A 14162-nucleotide genomic window follows, 5' to 3' on the forward strand; every position below is an offset into this window, starting at 1 on the left:
CATCAGCCTCAAGGTGCCACGCCACAGCCCCGACAATATGACACAGGGACGTCGAGACGCCGCACAGCAGAAACAACCTGCCGCCGCCTGACAGAGTCAAACCATGGCAACACCCCTCCTTCCATCCCAGACTGAACCACACAGTTCCAAATCGACCAAATGACAAACGACTTACACACAGACGGACCACAAAGCCTCAAACCAAGTACACAGAAGGGAGCATTGAGAGAACAGCATCTTTAACAACCTGACTGCTACTTGACTTGAAGCAGGGATTCACAAGTTCCTCCATTACAAGAACATGCAAATATTCTAGGCATTGTGTGTTTTTTTGTTGCAACGGTCTCAACGATAAACCGTTATCTCCTCTGTCAACGATGGAAGAATACCTTCTGTCGATGGCCATGCTAGGCTTAAAGACGATAACATTTTAATATTGTCTGGTGAGAGGTGTTATATTAATATCTAATCAAGATTGTATGAAGGATTATCACAGGAAACACTAGACCTATTACACAAACCTTGTGATTTACACTTTGTGCAAACTTCTTAGAAGAGGTCAGGATGGAACATCATTTGCAATCCCCTTACAAAAAGCAATTGTCAAAACAACCTCATAGCACTTCCCTGACACATAATCTCATATAGGCTTCCTGAAAATAACCTCCACACTCAACAACAACTGCCCAGGTGAGAGAAGAGCTGTACCAACAAGAAAAAAGGCATCTGCTAATGAAAAGCTTTTGCACGCTAACTAATGTGAGCGCTCATTCCATCATTGCGTTAAGCCACCATTAACCTGGCTTAACTCTTCCAGACACAATCCCTCCTCTGCCACACTCCCCCTCCCCCTCCCCCACTCATCAAACCCAGCGGTGGGATTCCAATGACTCACAGAGTCGGCTTGGCGCTTTCTTGGTCCGGTGGCCAAAGAAATTGTGGATCGAAAAACTCAAGGGCCACGGTGATCGTTTGCCTCCTGACCCGAAGATGCCTGCTCTCTACCCAGGAATGATGGGTAGCATAGCATAGTCCCAGTGGAGGATGCTTCTTACATAACTCTGCCATCTAAACAACTGGGCGCCTACCTCTAATCTGCAAAGCACTCATGCCATTATCTGAGCCCATAGACTTAGTCTCCATCGAGAGTAAATAATCTAGGTCTCTTGGGTGAATCTGACCTATAGCACTCTTCTCCTCCTCCACCAAAACGTGCTGGCTTGCCTTGTATAGTGCACTGTCTCGTAATAAGACCAGGATGCAGTGGGTTAATAACAGTTGATGCACAGGAGGAAAAGTGCTTTGAGAATGTGTGAAAAACACGACACCCAGTGATGCATGAGTGGCGCTAGCATCAATAATGCAACGTGTGCAAAGCTGCTAACCTGCGTACCATCTGAACCCACAACAGGTGTAAAGACAGTGGTAAAGAATGGAGAGCAGCCGTTTAAAAAATAAAGTCAGGCGGGCGCGCTTCTTTTGAAGCTGCATCTGTCAGTTTTGTTCAGTTAGCGAGGAGGCTAAGGAGAGGACAAATCAATGGGAAATGGTAATTTGCTTGTTGCCCCTCAGAGACTTGTCACCTCGCTCAGGCTTTTCCTAAGAGAACAACAGGAAGCAGGACTGAGCGCTCCAAGGTCCTCTGACGTCTGCGGGGCCTATCACCACAGCCCTCGGCCCTTTGTTGCTTTCTCCTACAATGGCAGAGCCTGAATGAAACTCTGCTCTTCCATCATGTCCTTGTTCATCTTCAAAAATGCACCTAAAACTAAATGTTTGTATTTGGGGAGGGAGTACAGTTTGTTCCACCACGAGTTTCTGCCAAGAATACGTCCAACAACAAGCAAACATGTCCCAAAAATTGTGTCATTTTAGTACAAATGTTAAGGCCTCTGCTATCTATCAACGCCGTTAAACAAAGCCTTCATCCATTCACTGTGCCAATGCAGTGTCATCAGTAATGGCAACTCTGCCTTGCCTTCTGGGTAATTACTTTAGATGCATTTACGTTAAATGATGGCTATCACATCCCATCTAGCCTACCCATAATGCACTTAATTATAAAACCACATGATATCAAACAAGCCCCTCTTCCACCCACACAAGTACAAACACACACACTATATTGATATATTACATTACATACTGTATTAATTCTCTGTAGTTATCACTTGAGCATTGTCAGAAGAGTACATTAGCGTTAGCATGTTCTGTCTGTCAGGTAATACTAGCTTGTGAGCCTTCCATTGGTTAACGTGCACTCTAACAAATAAGAAGGCTCCTGCCGATGTTGTATAACTGCCACTGTGACAACAAGAACATATTATGTCTTCAGCTACATGTGTTTACCAGGGCAACGCAGTACCGTAACCCTGAACCCGGCACCTTTGATAAGAGCTCTGGTTGTGATGCCACCATGTGATAAGATGCTGAGCCAAGTGCATGTGTGTGTGTATGTGTGTGTGCATCATATATCCTGTCTGAAAGCAGCCACTCGTGTTCAGGCATGTATATTATTACATGAATCTGAAGCCCATACTCTTATACAACATCCAGCTGTGCATTCAAATATCTTCAGGAATTATCTTAGCGCACTATAAACATCAAATTAATCAATATTTTTCTATATACACTCTAGAAGAACATTTTGTCTTCCTACCAAGTACTCATTCTCTTTCGGATCAAGTTGTCATCAAGAACTAAAGGAGGCATTGCTCTGAGGATTCACAGCCTCACAACTCGATTAACAACTAGAGAGATGCGAGTGTCTGCTTCATTCTCTCAAAGCAACTTGGTCGAGAAAACTCAGTTTCTGTGCCTCCCACAATGCTCTCACTACTGTAACGGAGAAAATCCATATAAGGGCAGCAAGTACAGAAAACTGGGTAGTTGAACCCGATATTTGTACCTGAAACACACAAAATACCCAATTCTGTGGGAATAACTCTGCTCTTGAGATTGTGTTTTTGGACAGTGTTCAATGTGTAAGTCTTCCACTGTTTTAAGTTGATGGCAGTTGATAGCAAACATACAACACACTGTTACTGTTCTCAGTGCTGAGCGAGACTGTCACTCATAGACTCATCATTTTAATTTGTGCTCTAGCAATAATCCATGACCTGTTTATTACCCGAACAGGCATTCCTTTCACATTACACAGCTCTTCCTGTGCCTCCCGTGCCCCTCCCAGTCAAGGGATTTGGTAAGTGTGTGTATGTCATTGCATAACATCAGCGCTGTCCTAAACTCCAATGCAGACCCACAGCCAGCCATAGTGTTTTACCAACTCAGGGTGTTGGCTTGGTTATCTTATGAACAGCCAATGTAAAAGCCACCGACTCTGCTCTTCTTTGTGTCTTTCCCCTGTGAGACCTCTCTCTCTCTCTCTCTCTTCTTTTGACAAAGAAACACGTGTGGGTTTCGATGAGTCAAAAACGAGTATGAACCTGGGATTTTTGAGCAATTTGTTACTATTCTATTGTTTTCATGGTTACAGAGAACATGGCTACAGGGTAATCCTGCAACCCAACCTGGTTCTCACCAGTGTGCCTCATTAGGACAGACCACCCCGGACAAAACACTCATGGTGTTTCTTGCACGGACAAGCAACACCAGCGGAAATGACTCCAATTCTTATGCAACGTAAATGGGAAATCATATAGCAAATAGTAGTGCTTCATCTTTTGCAATACTTCTCCCCACAACTGATGATACACTTCTGACGATATATGGGGGTAGATTGTACGTCTGTTGCATCACTGATGCAGACTTGGGTTGGGCGCTAGCGATGACTGCGCAAAGTGGCAACGAGATCATGTTACCATTAGTTAGACCGTTACTCACAGTCACTCATTAAGTTAATAGAATGAACTATCAGATCATTAACAGAGTAAGTTAGGAAGCTGGTGGAAGTTCAGCAGGTGAAGACCTTTAGCTTTGGCAAATTGTACCCATTACTGGTCTGGCTATAGGTATACCAATACCCTGCTAGCAGGCGCTCCTTTAGTCTTAGTCAAAATGCAAATCAGAAATCAAAGCTTAAAATATCAGATTTTGCATATTGAATGAAAAAGGGCAGTGTAAACATTGATAATAAAGTGGGTCAGTGCACTACTTCCTGTTTCCTTCTCCATCACAATTCCAAGACCTTCTCTTCCTACTCTTTATCCAATCGCAGGCAAGTGAGGGAACGGAGGGTTAGGAGGTGACAAAATAATCACTGTCGTTTGCAAAATCATAACTACTCTACAGTATTACCATATAGTGAAATGGCAGGCACTGGTATTAATCATTTCCTGGCCAGTGGATGAAACCCAGCCGTTCTTAATGGAGATTGTGTAACCATGCCCTTCGTATCATGAGATAATCCCTCAGCAGAATCCAGTGTTTCCGGAGCTGACGGACAGCTTTTTTACCCAGGTCTCTGGACTGAAGGGCTGCAACACGTAAACTGACCCACTTGGAACTCATCCTCGGACCTCCAGGGAAACAAGAAACCAGTGTGTATGTAGCATGAACACAAATACTATAATGATTGTGAAAAACAACGAAACGTGAACAATAACTAACTCCATGACATCCAGGTCCCTACTGGAAGTGACTTGATTTTCCATGGTTTTGTTTATGAGAAGCTGGCCTGAAGGGTCACCTCTGTTCACTCTGAGCCAGCCGCTTGGCTCAGTGTGTTGGCGCACCACAGTGGATCTCAGGGTGGTGCTAATGCCTGCTGGTGGGCAGGTTAAGTGGAGCCAAGTGGAGAGCACAGTCCCCTGTTAGGTGCAGCTGTGGATGCCTCTGCCTTGATACCCCTTCTGGTCCACCTGATCCGTGCATGTGGTTGCCATGACAACGGCCAGCACGGTAGTGATACCAGACAAGTGGGTTTGGGAGAGTGGGAGAATGATGGGGCCGGGTCGCTTTAGGGGTCACGTATCTGTTTTTTTGTCTCTCTCATTGTTTTAACATGTCCTTGGAAGGCAAACTAGGTTGCTTAGAATGGAGAGAAGCACAAGAACTATAACTTTATACTGCTCGTCTTCCCAGAAAAATCCTCTCCACAACGTAATTTATTAACATTTAAAACAGAGCCTTGAAATCATAAAACTCACATGGTTCAATTGATTTGATTAAGGCCACAGCTGTGTAACCATCATTCATCAGTTACTGTGGTTTACCCGCCACGGCCATCAACCAAGAGACCACACACTCAAACAGCTGCCATACGAGATCAACAAACCCTGCACTACCAGATGCATGCCGTTCTCTCAAGACAAGCATATACATCCCAGGGAGTTGAGGTGAGGTAAACTATTCATTAAACTGAATTTTGAAGGCAATCTGTGCAGCTTTTTCCATTCCCTAAGCCAAAACCCCATGATATATATACTTTTAAAGCAAATGAAAAGGTTGTGTAGATTGGAGGCATTGGAAAATTGGACTTAAATAGGAGCATACATGTTAAAGAAAGTCTCAATTAGATTATGGTCTGAAAGACTGCTGTTCTATAGCGTACATGGGTTTAAAAAACAAAGAGTGATGTGATCACTTCCTTTTAGCTGAGCCTCAAGGTTGCAGTACACTGCCGGTGGCAGCTGGTTCCTCTGTCATGCTCAAAGGTGTTTTTGTCTCTCACTTTCAGGGTATTTTTTATTTATTTACAAGACTGTCTTAAGTTCGATGCAATGCACCTCTCATGTCTCTGCTCTTAAGGGGCTGTACATACAGATCTGACTGCTCTGTTGAACAGATAACAAACCGAGCCTAAGGTGAGTAAACTGGGACCATATGCGCCTGTATAACAGCGTGATAAGGAAGGTTTGCTCTCCCTCTCTCATGATCTCCCTCCATTTGTCTTGGCAAGATAAGGACAGTGCAGTCTAGCGCACCCTCTGCATGAAGCAAATTATTTAAGATAATATTATTTTCTGGGGGTGCGACACAACAGACTCGTTGTTGGACTACGAGTCTGAAATAAAAGCGCGTTGGACATTCTGACATACATTTCGACACGCACAAAGAATGCTCAGTGTGTACTGGATCCCAGCACTCTGCTGCGAGGCTGGGTCATCGAGCAGCCAGGGTCATCCAGCAGCCATGGCCTGGGACACACTCTACCCTATTGAGTTTGAACAGGCAACCCAAACCAAACAGCATCATAAGGTTGCCGGAGATCTGAGGGCCCCTGTTTTCAAGTTTAAGCGTCTGAATAATAATAATAAAGAGCTGCATCCTGGTTTCCGCTCATTGCTGACAGGGTCTGTATCGATGCCAGTCAAATCGTGTTTTAATCTTCCTTTTGTGGAAAGGTAACAGGGAGAGAGGAAGACCACAGGTTATGGCCGAGGTGTTGGTTTGACCTTAATACTTTCCATGGGAATGTTGAGCGTCGACAGGGATATTCCATCCTGATATAGCGTACACTTTCATAATAAATAATGACAGGCTTTCACAGCTTTTCTGTTAGGCTCTTGTTCCAGCGTGTGGTTAGGACTGTTTTCTACCAACTTTATGAAGAGTGTGAGAAATACATGTCTCTACCGGGTTGCATCCGCCATTTTACCGTACCACATTACAGATGAACAGATATTCACCAGGACATTGTACTGACGATCAGCAGGAATCAGATGATCTTGATAGTCTTTCGGATCTTCATTCTTCCTCATTGTTTCACTTTGGGGGAAACAAATGTGTCTCATGCAAACGAGCGCGTGATGATGCTGCCTTAGGCACTCAGGATACAACACACAGTGTTGTCTATCATGGGGAGATATCAAGCGTTTCTGTGAACACTCAGAAACTAGCTTCTACATAGCATCTAAGGTCCTTCGTTATTTGGGGTTTTTCTTTGTGCACGAGACTATTTCTGTCCATTTCAGCGGGCAGGGCATAAAGAGGATGCTGTCTGTCACAGCGAGTGTCTAAAAGAGGATGGTGTGTGTGTGTGTTTGTGTGGTGGAGAGGAGAGGAGCTGTACTTCGGGGGCCACTGCTTGTTCAACAGGGATGAGACCTCGCCGCCTTCACAGGGTTACTAACGTTGCCGTCCGTCAGACAGCTCGGTGCGCATCGAGGAGAGAAAGAGCAGAACAGGCTGGACAGGCAGGGGAGATGGACGAGAGAACGGATGGTAATATTTCACCAGATGGGAATGCAGCCGGCAGATTCAGTCCAATTACCCCCCCCCCCCCCGAGTCCAGACACGTTGCTAGGGTGCTACACACACCAAACACAGAGCCTGGCCCAGCCACACAGCGTCAATGTCGTACCTTCTTGTGGGAGACCCCAGAACGAAGACATGCCTTGTCACTGGGCCACTTGTCAGGCAGGAAGAACCAGCGTGAGAGAGAAAATGTGTTTTGGAGAGTTTGTTAAAGGTTTCCTGGCAGAATTCATCAAACACAACAAGAGCAGCTATGGGACTGAAACTCAACTGTGCCTATTGACTAATAACTTATGAATTAAAGTTAGACTGTTTAATCCGATCTGGTGTGCACCTGTATTTAATATAAAAAGGCTATTGAAAACCACACTGTCTACTGAAAAGAACTCATTCATGTCATGGCCTTTATTGTAAATACCTCAGATAATGCATGGCCAATGTCAAAATGCCATTACCCATCACCATCACAATTAACTTAAGATTCCGAGATCTCTCTGCTGTCTGGACACAGACAGACCAACATAACACATGGTTACCATTACATTTTCATTGGGATGTTTTATCCATTCAACAGGTCACAGAGATGTTACGCAAGCCTAAGGCTCCCAGAGAAGGATCGAAAATACTTAAAGCTAAACACATTCTCCAGGAATGTGATAATGACTCTTTCCTGTCGAATAAAGAGTAAGCATGCCAGTAGTGTTCAGAGGATCCCATAGAGCCTGCTGATCCATTCTGGTGATCCTATAGGAAGAACACCAAAACATTTATCCCTTTCGAATGACTCCACTTAATACGCATAAGGACATTTAAGAGGATTTTAGATCATAAAATGAAAGTGCCCTCCTCGGAATTAAAATAAGACAGGTTATAAATAATCCTTTGGAAAAGTGTCTTAAAAGCCCACCACATTCCCAGTAAGTGATGTAGTTAAACATAGTTAATGTATAAATGTGAGTTTAACTAGTCTAACAGTTGACATGCCATAGAATGCTGAAGAGCTTCTGAAGACAAGAGTTTCACTATTTAATGTGCTCTGTGTGGCATGAGAATTTCTCTCAGATCCTCTCCCTTCAACACAGCAATACTGGAGAGTGTGGTGAGGAGAATTCATTCACAATCAACACAACAAAACAAGAGAGGCTGGGCATACACCACAGCAACACACTACCAGTCACTTTGTCATGACATCAGTCAGACAACACAATGCATGTGAATTTAATTGCACCTCACAGCAACAAGGTCCTGGGTTTGGTGCTCCTGTGGGCCCTTTCTCGTGCAGTGGAGTTTGAATGATCTCCCTGTGCTCACACGGGTTTCCTCTGCAAACGACCCCAATAGAAAAACAACAGATCGCTCTCCTGCCCAGGTCGATGGCAAGGACCTGGGTGAGCACTTGGACCTGGCCCCTGGGCACTGCTGCTGCCCACTGCTCCTGGCTGCTCTTGGAGGAAGAACAGCAGGATGGGAAAAAGTCAGATACTCATTTCTCTGGTAAACACCCTGCCTTGCATGCGTGTTTGTGTGTGTTCCGCCACTCCCTGCATGCAAGTGTGTGTGCCACATTTGTGAGATTCAAAAAAGGATCCTTCTTCCAAAACTATGGACGAGAAAAAGTGTAAAATATGCAGGCAGACGTCCCTTTAGGTACTGTAGATGGCAACATTGGGCAATATGCATTTGTAAGAACCTGTTAGCAGTTTGCCAGTCAGCATATTTGCAACAGCTGTTAAACATTGATGAAAACTAACATTAGTCAACTGATATTCCAGTTAATATTGTCTCATTCAGGTGACAATAGCCCATACAAACTGAAAACGTGTTCTCTAAATCTCAAACCAGGCAGTCAGATCTAGGCTAAAAGGTTGAGGTCGGATACAAGTCTATTGAATGGGTGCTTTTTCAAACTGAATCCTTTTCCATTGTCTCTTTGGTACATCAAAAGTGAATGTTTTTTTTTTTAAAGATCAACACGTCCCATTTTATGGAAGGACGTGCTTCCACAGATTTTCAGAGTCTCTTGTCTCAGCTCTTGTGTCGGAAGCCGGCATGGCATTGAGCCTGCTGCACCTCTGCAGCACCTTTTGGTCTGCAGACTGGAGACCACAGGCCTGGTGTGGGTGAGTTGGGTGGGTGGTGGTAGCATGTGTGTGGGATGTGGGAGTGGGGTGGTATGGAGCCAGGAGCCTGGGAAGGTGTAGAGGCATTCATGGGAGGGGAACTTCCCTAGCGGCTTCCTGGACACCCCAGGGACTGCCCCCCCCACCCCCATCCTCCTACAGGACCACAAACATGATCTAATAGCCGTAAATATGGGCCTGGAGACTCCGTACTGCACCCACACTGGGACACTGGGGTTGGTGGGAGAATTTCCTGAAGTAGCAACATCTTGTAAACCACAATGAGAAATGTGTCATTGCACCCACATTTAAAATGTGTAATTATGTTAGCAACTGACATTGCTTCAAGTGTACTCTATGAGGTCAATACAACAGCCTACATTTAGACAGGCAACATATAGCTAGCATGCATCCCAACCATGTCCTTAAACATGGCAAAATACTAGTTGAAATTGAGGAAGAAGAAAATGCTGATATTGCCTATGTTTCTCACACAGTGAGCTGGGTCTTACAATGTTACAGCCATTTCCTTTGGCACTCCTGAAATCAGACAGCACCAGGACAAACATATCTGACCTAACCTGGCCATGCATCTCAGCTGTGAAACAACTGTGAAAGCTGTGAAACAATTTCTAGGTGAAATTGTAAAATGCCGAAATGCATTCATGCCTGAAATAATTAATTTCCACTAAATTATCATAAGAGCAACTGTGACAGTACAGGGTCAAGTTAATACAGTTAGTGCACACTTCAACTGTGCCCTTTCTATAAGTAGTTGACTGCATTGACCCCATTTTCAAACCTTAATCCAGAGCTCAAGATTTGAAAACTAGTAATGATCTAAAGCTGCACCAATACACACTGTTCTTTGTGTATTGTGGATATATGGATTACAAGAGTTTCACATGTAGGAAATAAATAATAAGTAGGCTAGACAGTAGAAATGGTAAAGAGACTGCAGACTTCGCACCTCTGCCAACACGTGCCAAGAAGTTTTTGTTTACTGACAATGGATGATTTGTAACTGTTGTGCAAAACACAGGTGCCACATTTACTGCAAAAACCCTAACAGGAGATGACACCAACATCCAAAAACCACAACTATACACACTGTTTTCATGTTTGTTTTTTTCATTCTTACCCTGTCTTCTTTTTTTTCACATTTAAATGGACAATACAAGTGTCAATACATTGCATACAAAAATTGCCTATTTAGCATACGAAATTCTGCCAGGTCAAATGACTGTCAATATCAATGACATTATCCTTCAAAAGAATTACATGTCAAATGAGCAGGAATGTAGGTCAGACTGAAAATAATGCAATTTGACTTACCTTTTGATCTACAATGGAACATACGAGCTCTTTCACTGCAGAGAGGGACACGTCGCTGCCGTCAAGATTCACTGTTTCTCTGGTCAGTCCAATTTGAAGGAGAAAAGAGACCCCATGGAAAGAACCCCGAGAGTTGGTAGGGCTCGGGGCGCTTAGACTTCCGTTGGACAGCCGGCTGTACAGTGTGGCCGGCGGACTTGGGGACGGTGAGGGTGTCGGAGGGGCTGGAGGTTGCGACACGGGGTATAATCGAGGTAAGGGTGGAGGGGATGAGCTGGTGCAGGCAGACATGGGCTGGCAGGCAGACATTGTCTGGCTCACGACTTCTTGACGGGGGATAGGCGCAAAGTTGACCGACATTGAATGTAGCAAGTCTACTGAAAATGGTAGCTCAAAAGTGCTCTCAAAACATCGGGTACTTGGAAGTGTATATTGCCTCGCATTATAGCCTATCCATAATAAATAAGTGACAGTTCTACTGCATCTGACATGCAAACTGGAGTCGCAGTATACTTTCATGTAATGACATATTCTTTAGATAGGTGGAATGATAGGCTACTTATGCGTACAGCATTCTAGGTTCTACTATGCTTCACGCCATCTACAAGTTCGAATCCTGCTCCGAACCTGTTGATTCTTGCTTCACTATAACTACCAGAAACGTTCCATCGTCACCATGTCTGGGTGCCTTTACTAAAGAGAAGTAAAAAATCAAGCCTCTGAACATCGGCACATTTTCTGCCCGGGGCTGCAATTATTTATACGGAGTAGCCTCTAAATTCCACGTCTGCAGCTTTGAAGTCGCTTCTTGAAGTTCACAACCTTCCGATATCTGCCAAGGGGAAAAAAATACATGTAAACGTTTTTCCATCCTGTTGGGGTAGAGGTGGTTCAAAATCGGAACAACACTCGTTTGATGAGCAGCTGGCTGAAAACCGAAAATATCCCCTCTGGATTTCAGAGTAGCCTCTTCTTAGTGGCACTAATCTTGGTTGCCACGCGAAAGGCCGGTGGTTCAACACATTTGTAGTCATGAAAAACTGCATTTGAAGAATCGCTATGATCTACACAATCTGAATTTATTCAGCCTACATTAATTGCAAAATGGCAATACCAACTAATAGCCTAATATTCGTGATATGGGTTATTGCGTAATCTATGCGTAATTTCCACTGTTTATGACATCTATAACAATAATGAACATCTGGATTTGCGTCTTATTCGGACAGCTACACCCGAGATGAAAAAAATGAAGCATGGGCTAATTAACCTATAATTGCGTCGCGCTATTGTTTATTCCATCCCAGATACTAGTTTGCAGATAGGCCTTCAATCAATCTCGATATACGTAACCTATGAGAAAATATTTAAGTACGTTACCTCTTTCAAAAGGGCGGTTTTCCCCATACAGAGATGCAAAATTGAGTGATAGTTCCCGTTCTAAGAAATTCACATGTGAATAGGCTACTGTCTGCAGAGGAAAGTTTGTGGGTTTGTTTCCGAACTCTGTTTTCTTCCGAGTAAGAGCTCTGGATAGTTACTGGTCACAATTACCAACTTTACTTTACTTTGAAAACTTTCTCCCCGTAGTCAGTTACATCCAGGCAACCAGTTCATGCGTATCCTATTATCGCTGCAGCGTAATAATCCTCCAGTACACTCACATTCGATAACAGGGACCAGATGGGCTCTGGGACTAGAAGTTCGAATGCATCCCCTTCCATGCGCCATCTACTGATGGTAAAATAGTAAAACACAGCATTACCCAACATGCACTAGAAGCGTGACGTCCTAAAATTATAACATGTTTTCAATCCCCGTTATTTAGCGATCTAAAAACAGTATGATGGCTGTGGAATCTGCGACCTCTAACGGTGCAGATGAAAACTCTAAACTAAAAGAGGACAAGAAAGGATGGTTGTCCAAACGTACTCATTTTACGCACCGATGGAAAACGACGTGGTTTCAGTTGAAAGACACTCAGTTGTTGTATGGTCAAAATGAAGGGGTAAGGTCGGAGGAAAGAGCTACACTTTTTTATAGACAGCACATTAACTAATCTTTTCTGAACTGTGACAAAATATTACATTTGTATTTTGATAACTACGACGATAAGCTATGCGGAGTTACCTCTAAGTTACATCAGTATAACGAGTGCTCGTGCTCCTATGCTAACAACGTTGTTGTCCTGTTACCATAGCAGCCTCATCTTGCGTTACTACCCATAATGTAACAGGCAGTTTTTTGCAGCCACAACAAACATGATGCCACACGATGGCAAAGGTTTGGCATAGGCAAACAAATGGGAAAACATTGTACTCTCAGTGCATGATTTAGCAAACACAATCAATCTTCATAACTAATCTTAACATTGAAAAACTCAATGTCATCCGTTCATCCAGAAGCCTGTCAAGAGCATCGACATAGTTGGAGCTGTGGTGGAGACTGACGAAGGAGGTGGCTCATATGGATGGACAATTACACCTAAGGACAGAAGCCGGACCTTCTACCTGCGGGCTGAGTCTGTAGTGGACCAGCAAGGATGGATGCTGGCTGTCTGTGAAGCCCAGCTGACCTCCACGGAACACGCCTCCAACGCATGTGTACTGCAGTAGCCTTGAGCCTAAAGTTTGGCACAGATCTAGTTTTATACTTTTTTACTTATTGTAGAGCCTGCTGGGCAGTCATAGACCTGGCAAATAGAGATATGAGATTGTTTTGTATTTTGCCTCTAGTTAATCAGTCATGGTACAAACTTTAGATTAAAAAAAATTGCATAATTGAGTTACTCAAACGACTTAATGATAAAGTTTGATTGTGTCAATGAACTCCTTGGTAAAAGCTTTGTGTATAAAGCCACATCCTGTTCTATAGTATGTGCATAATACATATTGTTCCCTGCCTCCCAACCCCTTATCTTCATCTATTGCACGGAAGTGCTGCTCGACCCGGCCAGAGTTGACAGTTGCTATGGAATAATTACCACTCACAGGAATCCTGCTGCTAAAAGATTGGCCTAATAATCTATAGATCTGTGTGCCTTTTCTTTGTAGAGATATGGAAAATACTGTAGATGTCATGTGTACTATGGAAATCAAACTAAAATGAAGGAAAGAGATTTAGCCTATTCAAAAATGGAAGTGTCAACTCACTGAAGAAACAAGAGTAGGCTGGGCTGTGTGATAACAGTAAGAATCAGTTTCAATTCCAGTAAGGTTTTACTCAAACCAGTTACTCCTAAATTATACTATCTCTGCTTTATATCAAACAGTGTACAGTATATAGTAAAGTAACAAAGGCAACCAAATAATAATGTCCTGCTGATCAACCTTAGTTGTAACACTATTATGTATGCCTGTTTCTAACCTATATGTTACTATAATGTAGGATTAGTCCAAATCACAACCCTTTCTCTTGGCATTCATGCAAAATAAAATGAGTGAACTCCTCATTGTCTGCCAGGCGAGGGAGCTCTTTTCCTAAATTCAAACCTAAATTCAGACACCTAAAATCAACAAACAACTTAGTCTCGGGAAGTAGGTGAGTGTT

General features: G+C 43.5%; 2 protein-coding genes across 2 annotated transcripts in view; one reads left to right on the plus strand and one right to left on the minus strand.

The window, feature by feature from the left end:
• The window catches only part of LOC136947263 (serine/threonine-protein kinase D3-like), a 25428-nt gene extending 13235 nt beyond the window's left edge, over nt 1–12193 (minus strand). The window contains exons 1-2 of the mRNA XM_067241210.1: nt 11994–12193; nt 10614–11445 (exon numbers count right to left, since the gene is read on the minus strand). Of these exons, the coding sequence (XP_067097311.1) occupies nt 10614–11132 (519 nt within the window). The 5' untranslated portion in view covers nt 11133–11445; nt 11994–12193. The remainder of the gene's footprint in view (nt 1–10613; nt 11446–11993) is intronic.
• Nucleotides 12194–12453: 260 nt separating this feature from the next.
• On the plus strand, nt 12454–13439 carry si:ch73-111k22.3 (pleckstrin homology-like domain-containing protein). Its single transcript, XM_067241213.1, has 2 exons — nt 12454–12621; nt 13016–13439. Exons 1-2 carry the CDS (start codon nt 12457–12459, stop codon nt 13226–13228), a joined length of 378 nt encoding a protein of 125 aa, XP_067097314.1. The 5' UTR covers nt 12454–12456; the 3' UTR covers nt 13229–13439.
• Nucleotides 13440–14162: the final 723 nt, after the last annotated feature.

Source organism: Osmerus mordax, chromosome 8 (genome assembly GCF_038355195.1).
Source record: "Osmerus mordax isolate fOsmMor3 chromosome 8, fOsmMor3.pri, whole genome shotgun sequence".
Taxonomy (NCBI): domain Eukaryota; kingdom Metazoa; phylum Chordata; class Actinopteri; order Osmeriformes; family Osmeridae; genus Osmerus; species Osmerus mordax.

Excerpts from the sequence above, each read along its gene's own strand:
- si:ch73-111k22.3 (XM_067241213.1), top strand. The coding sequence starts at position 12,457 with ATGATGGCTGTGGAATCTGCGACCTCTAACGGTGCAGATGAAAACTCT. Across the intron at positions 12,622-13,015 it reads TGTATGGTCAAAATGAAGGG|AAGCCTGTCAAGAGCATCGA; the intron begins GTAAGGTCGGAG and ends CCGTTCATCCAG.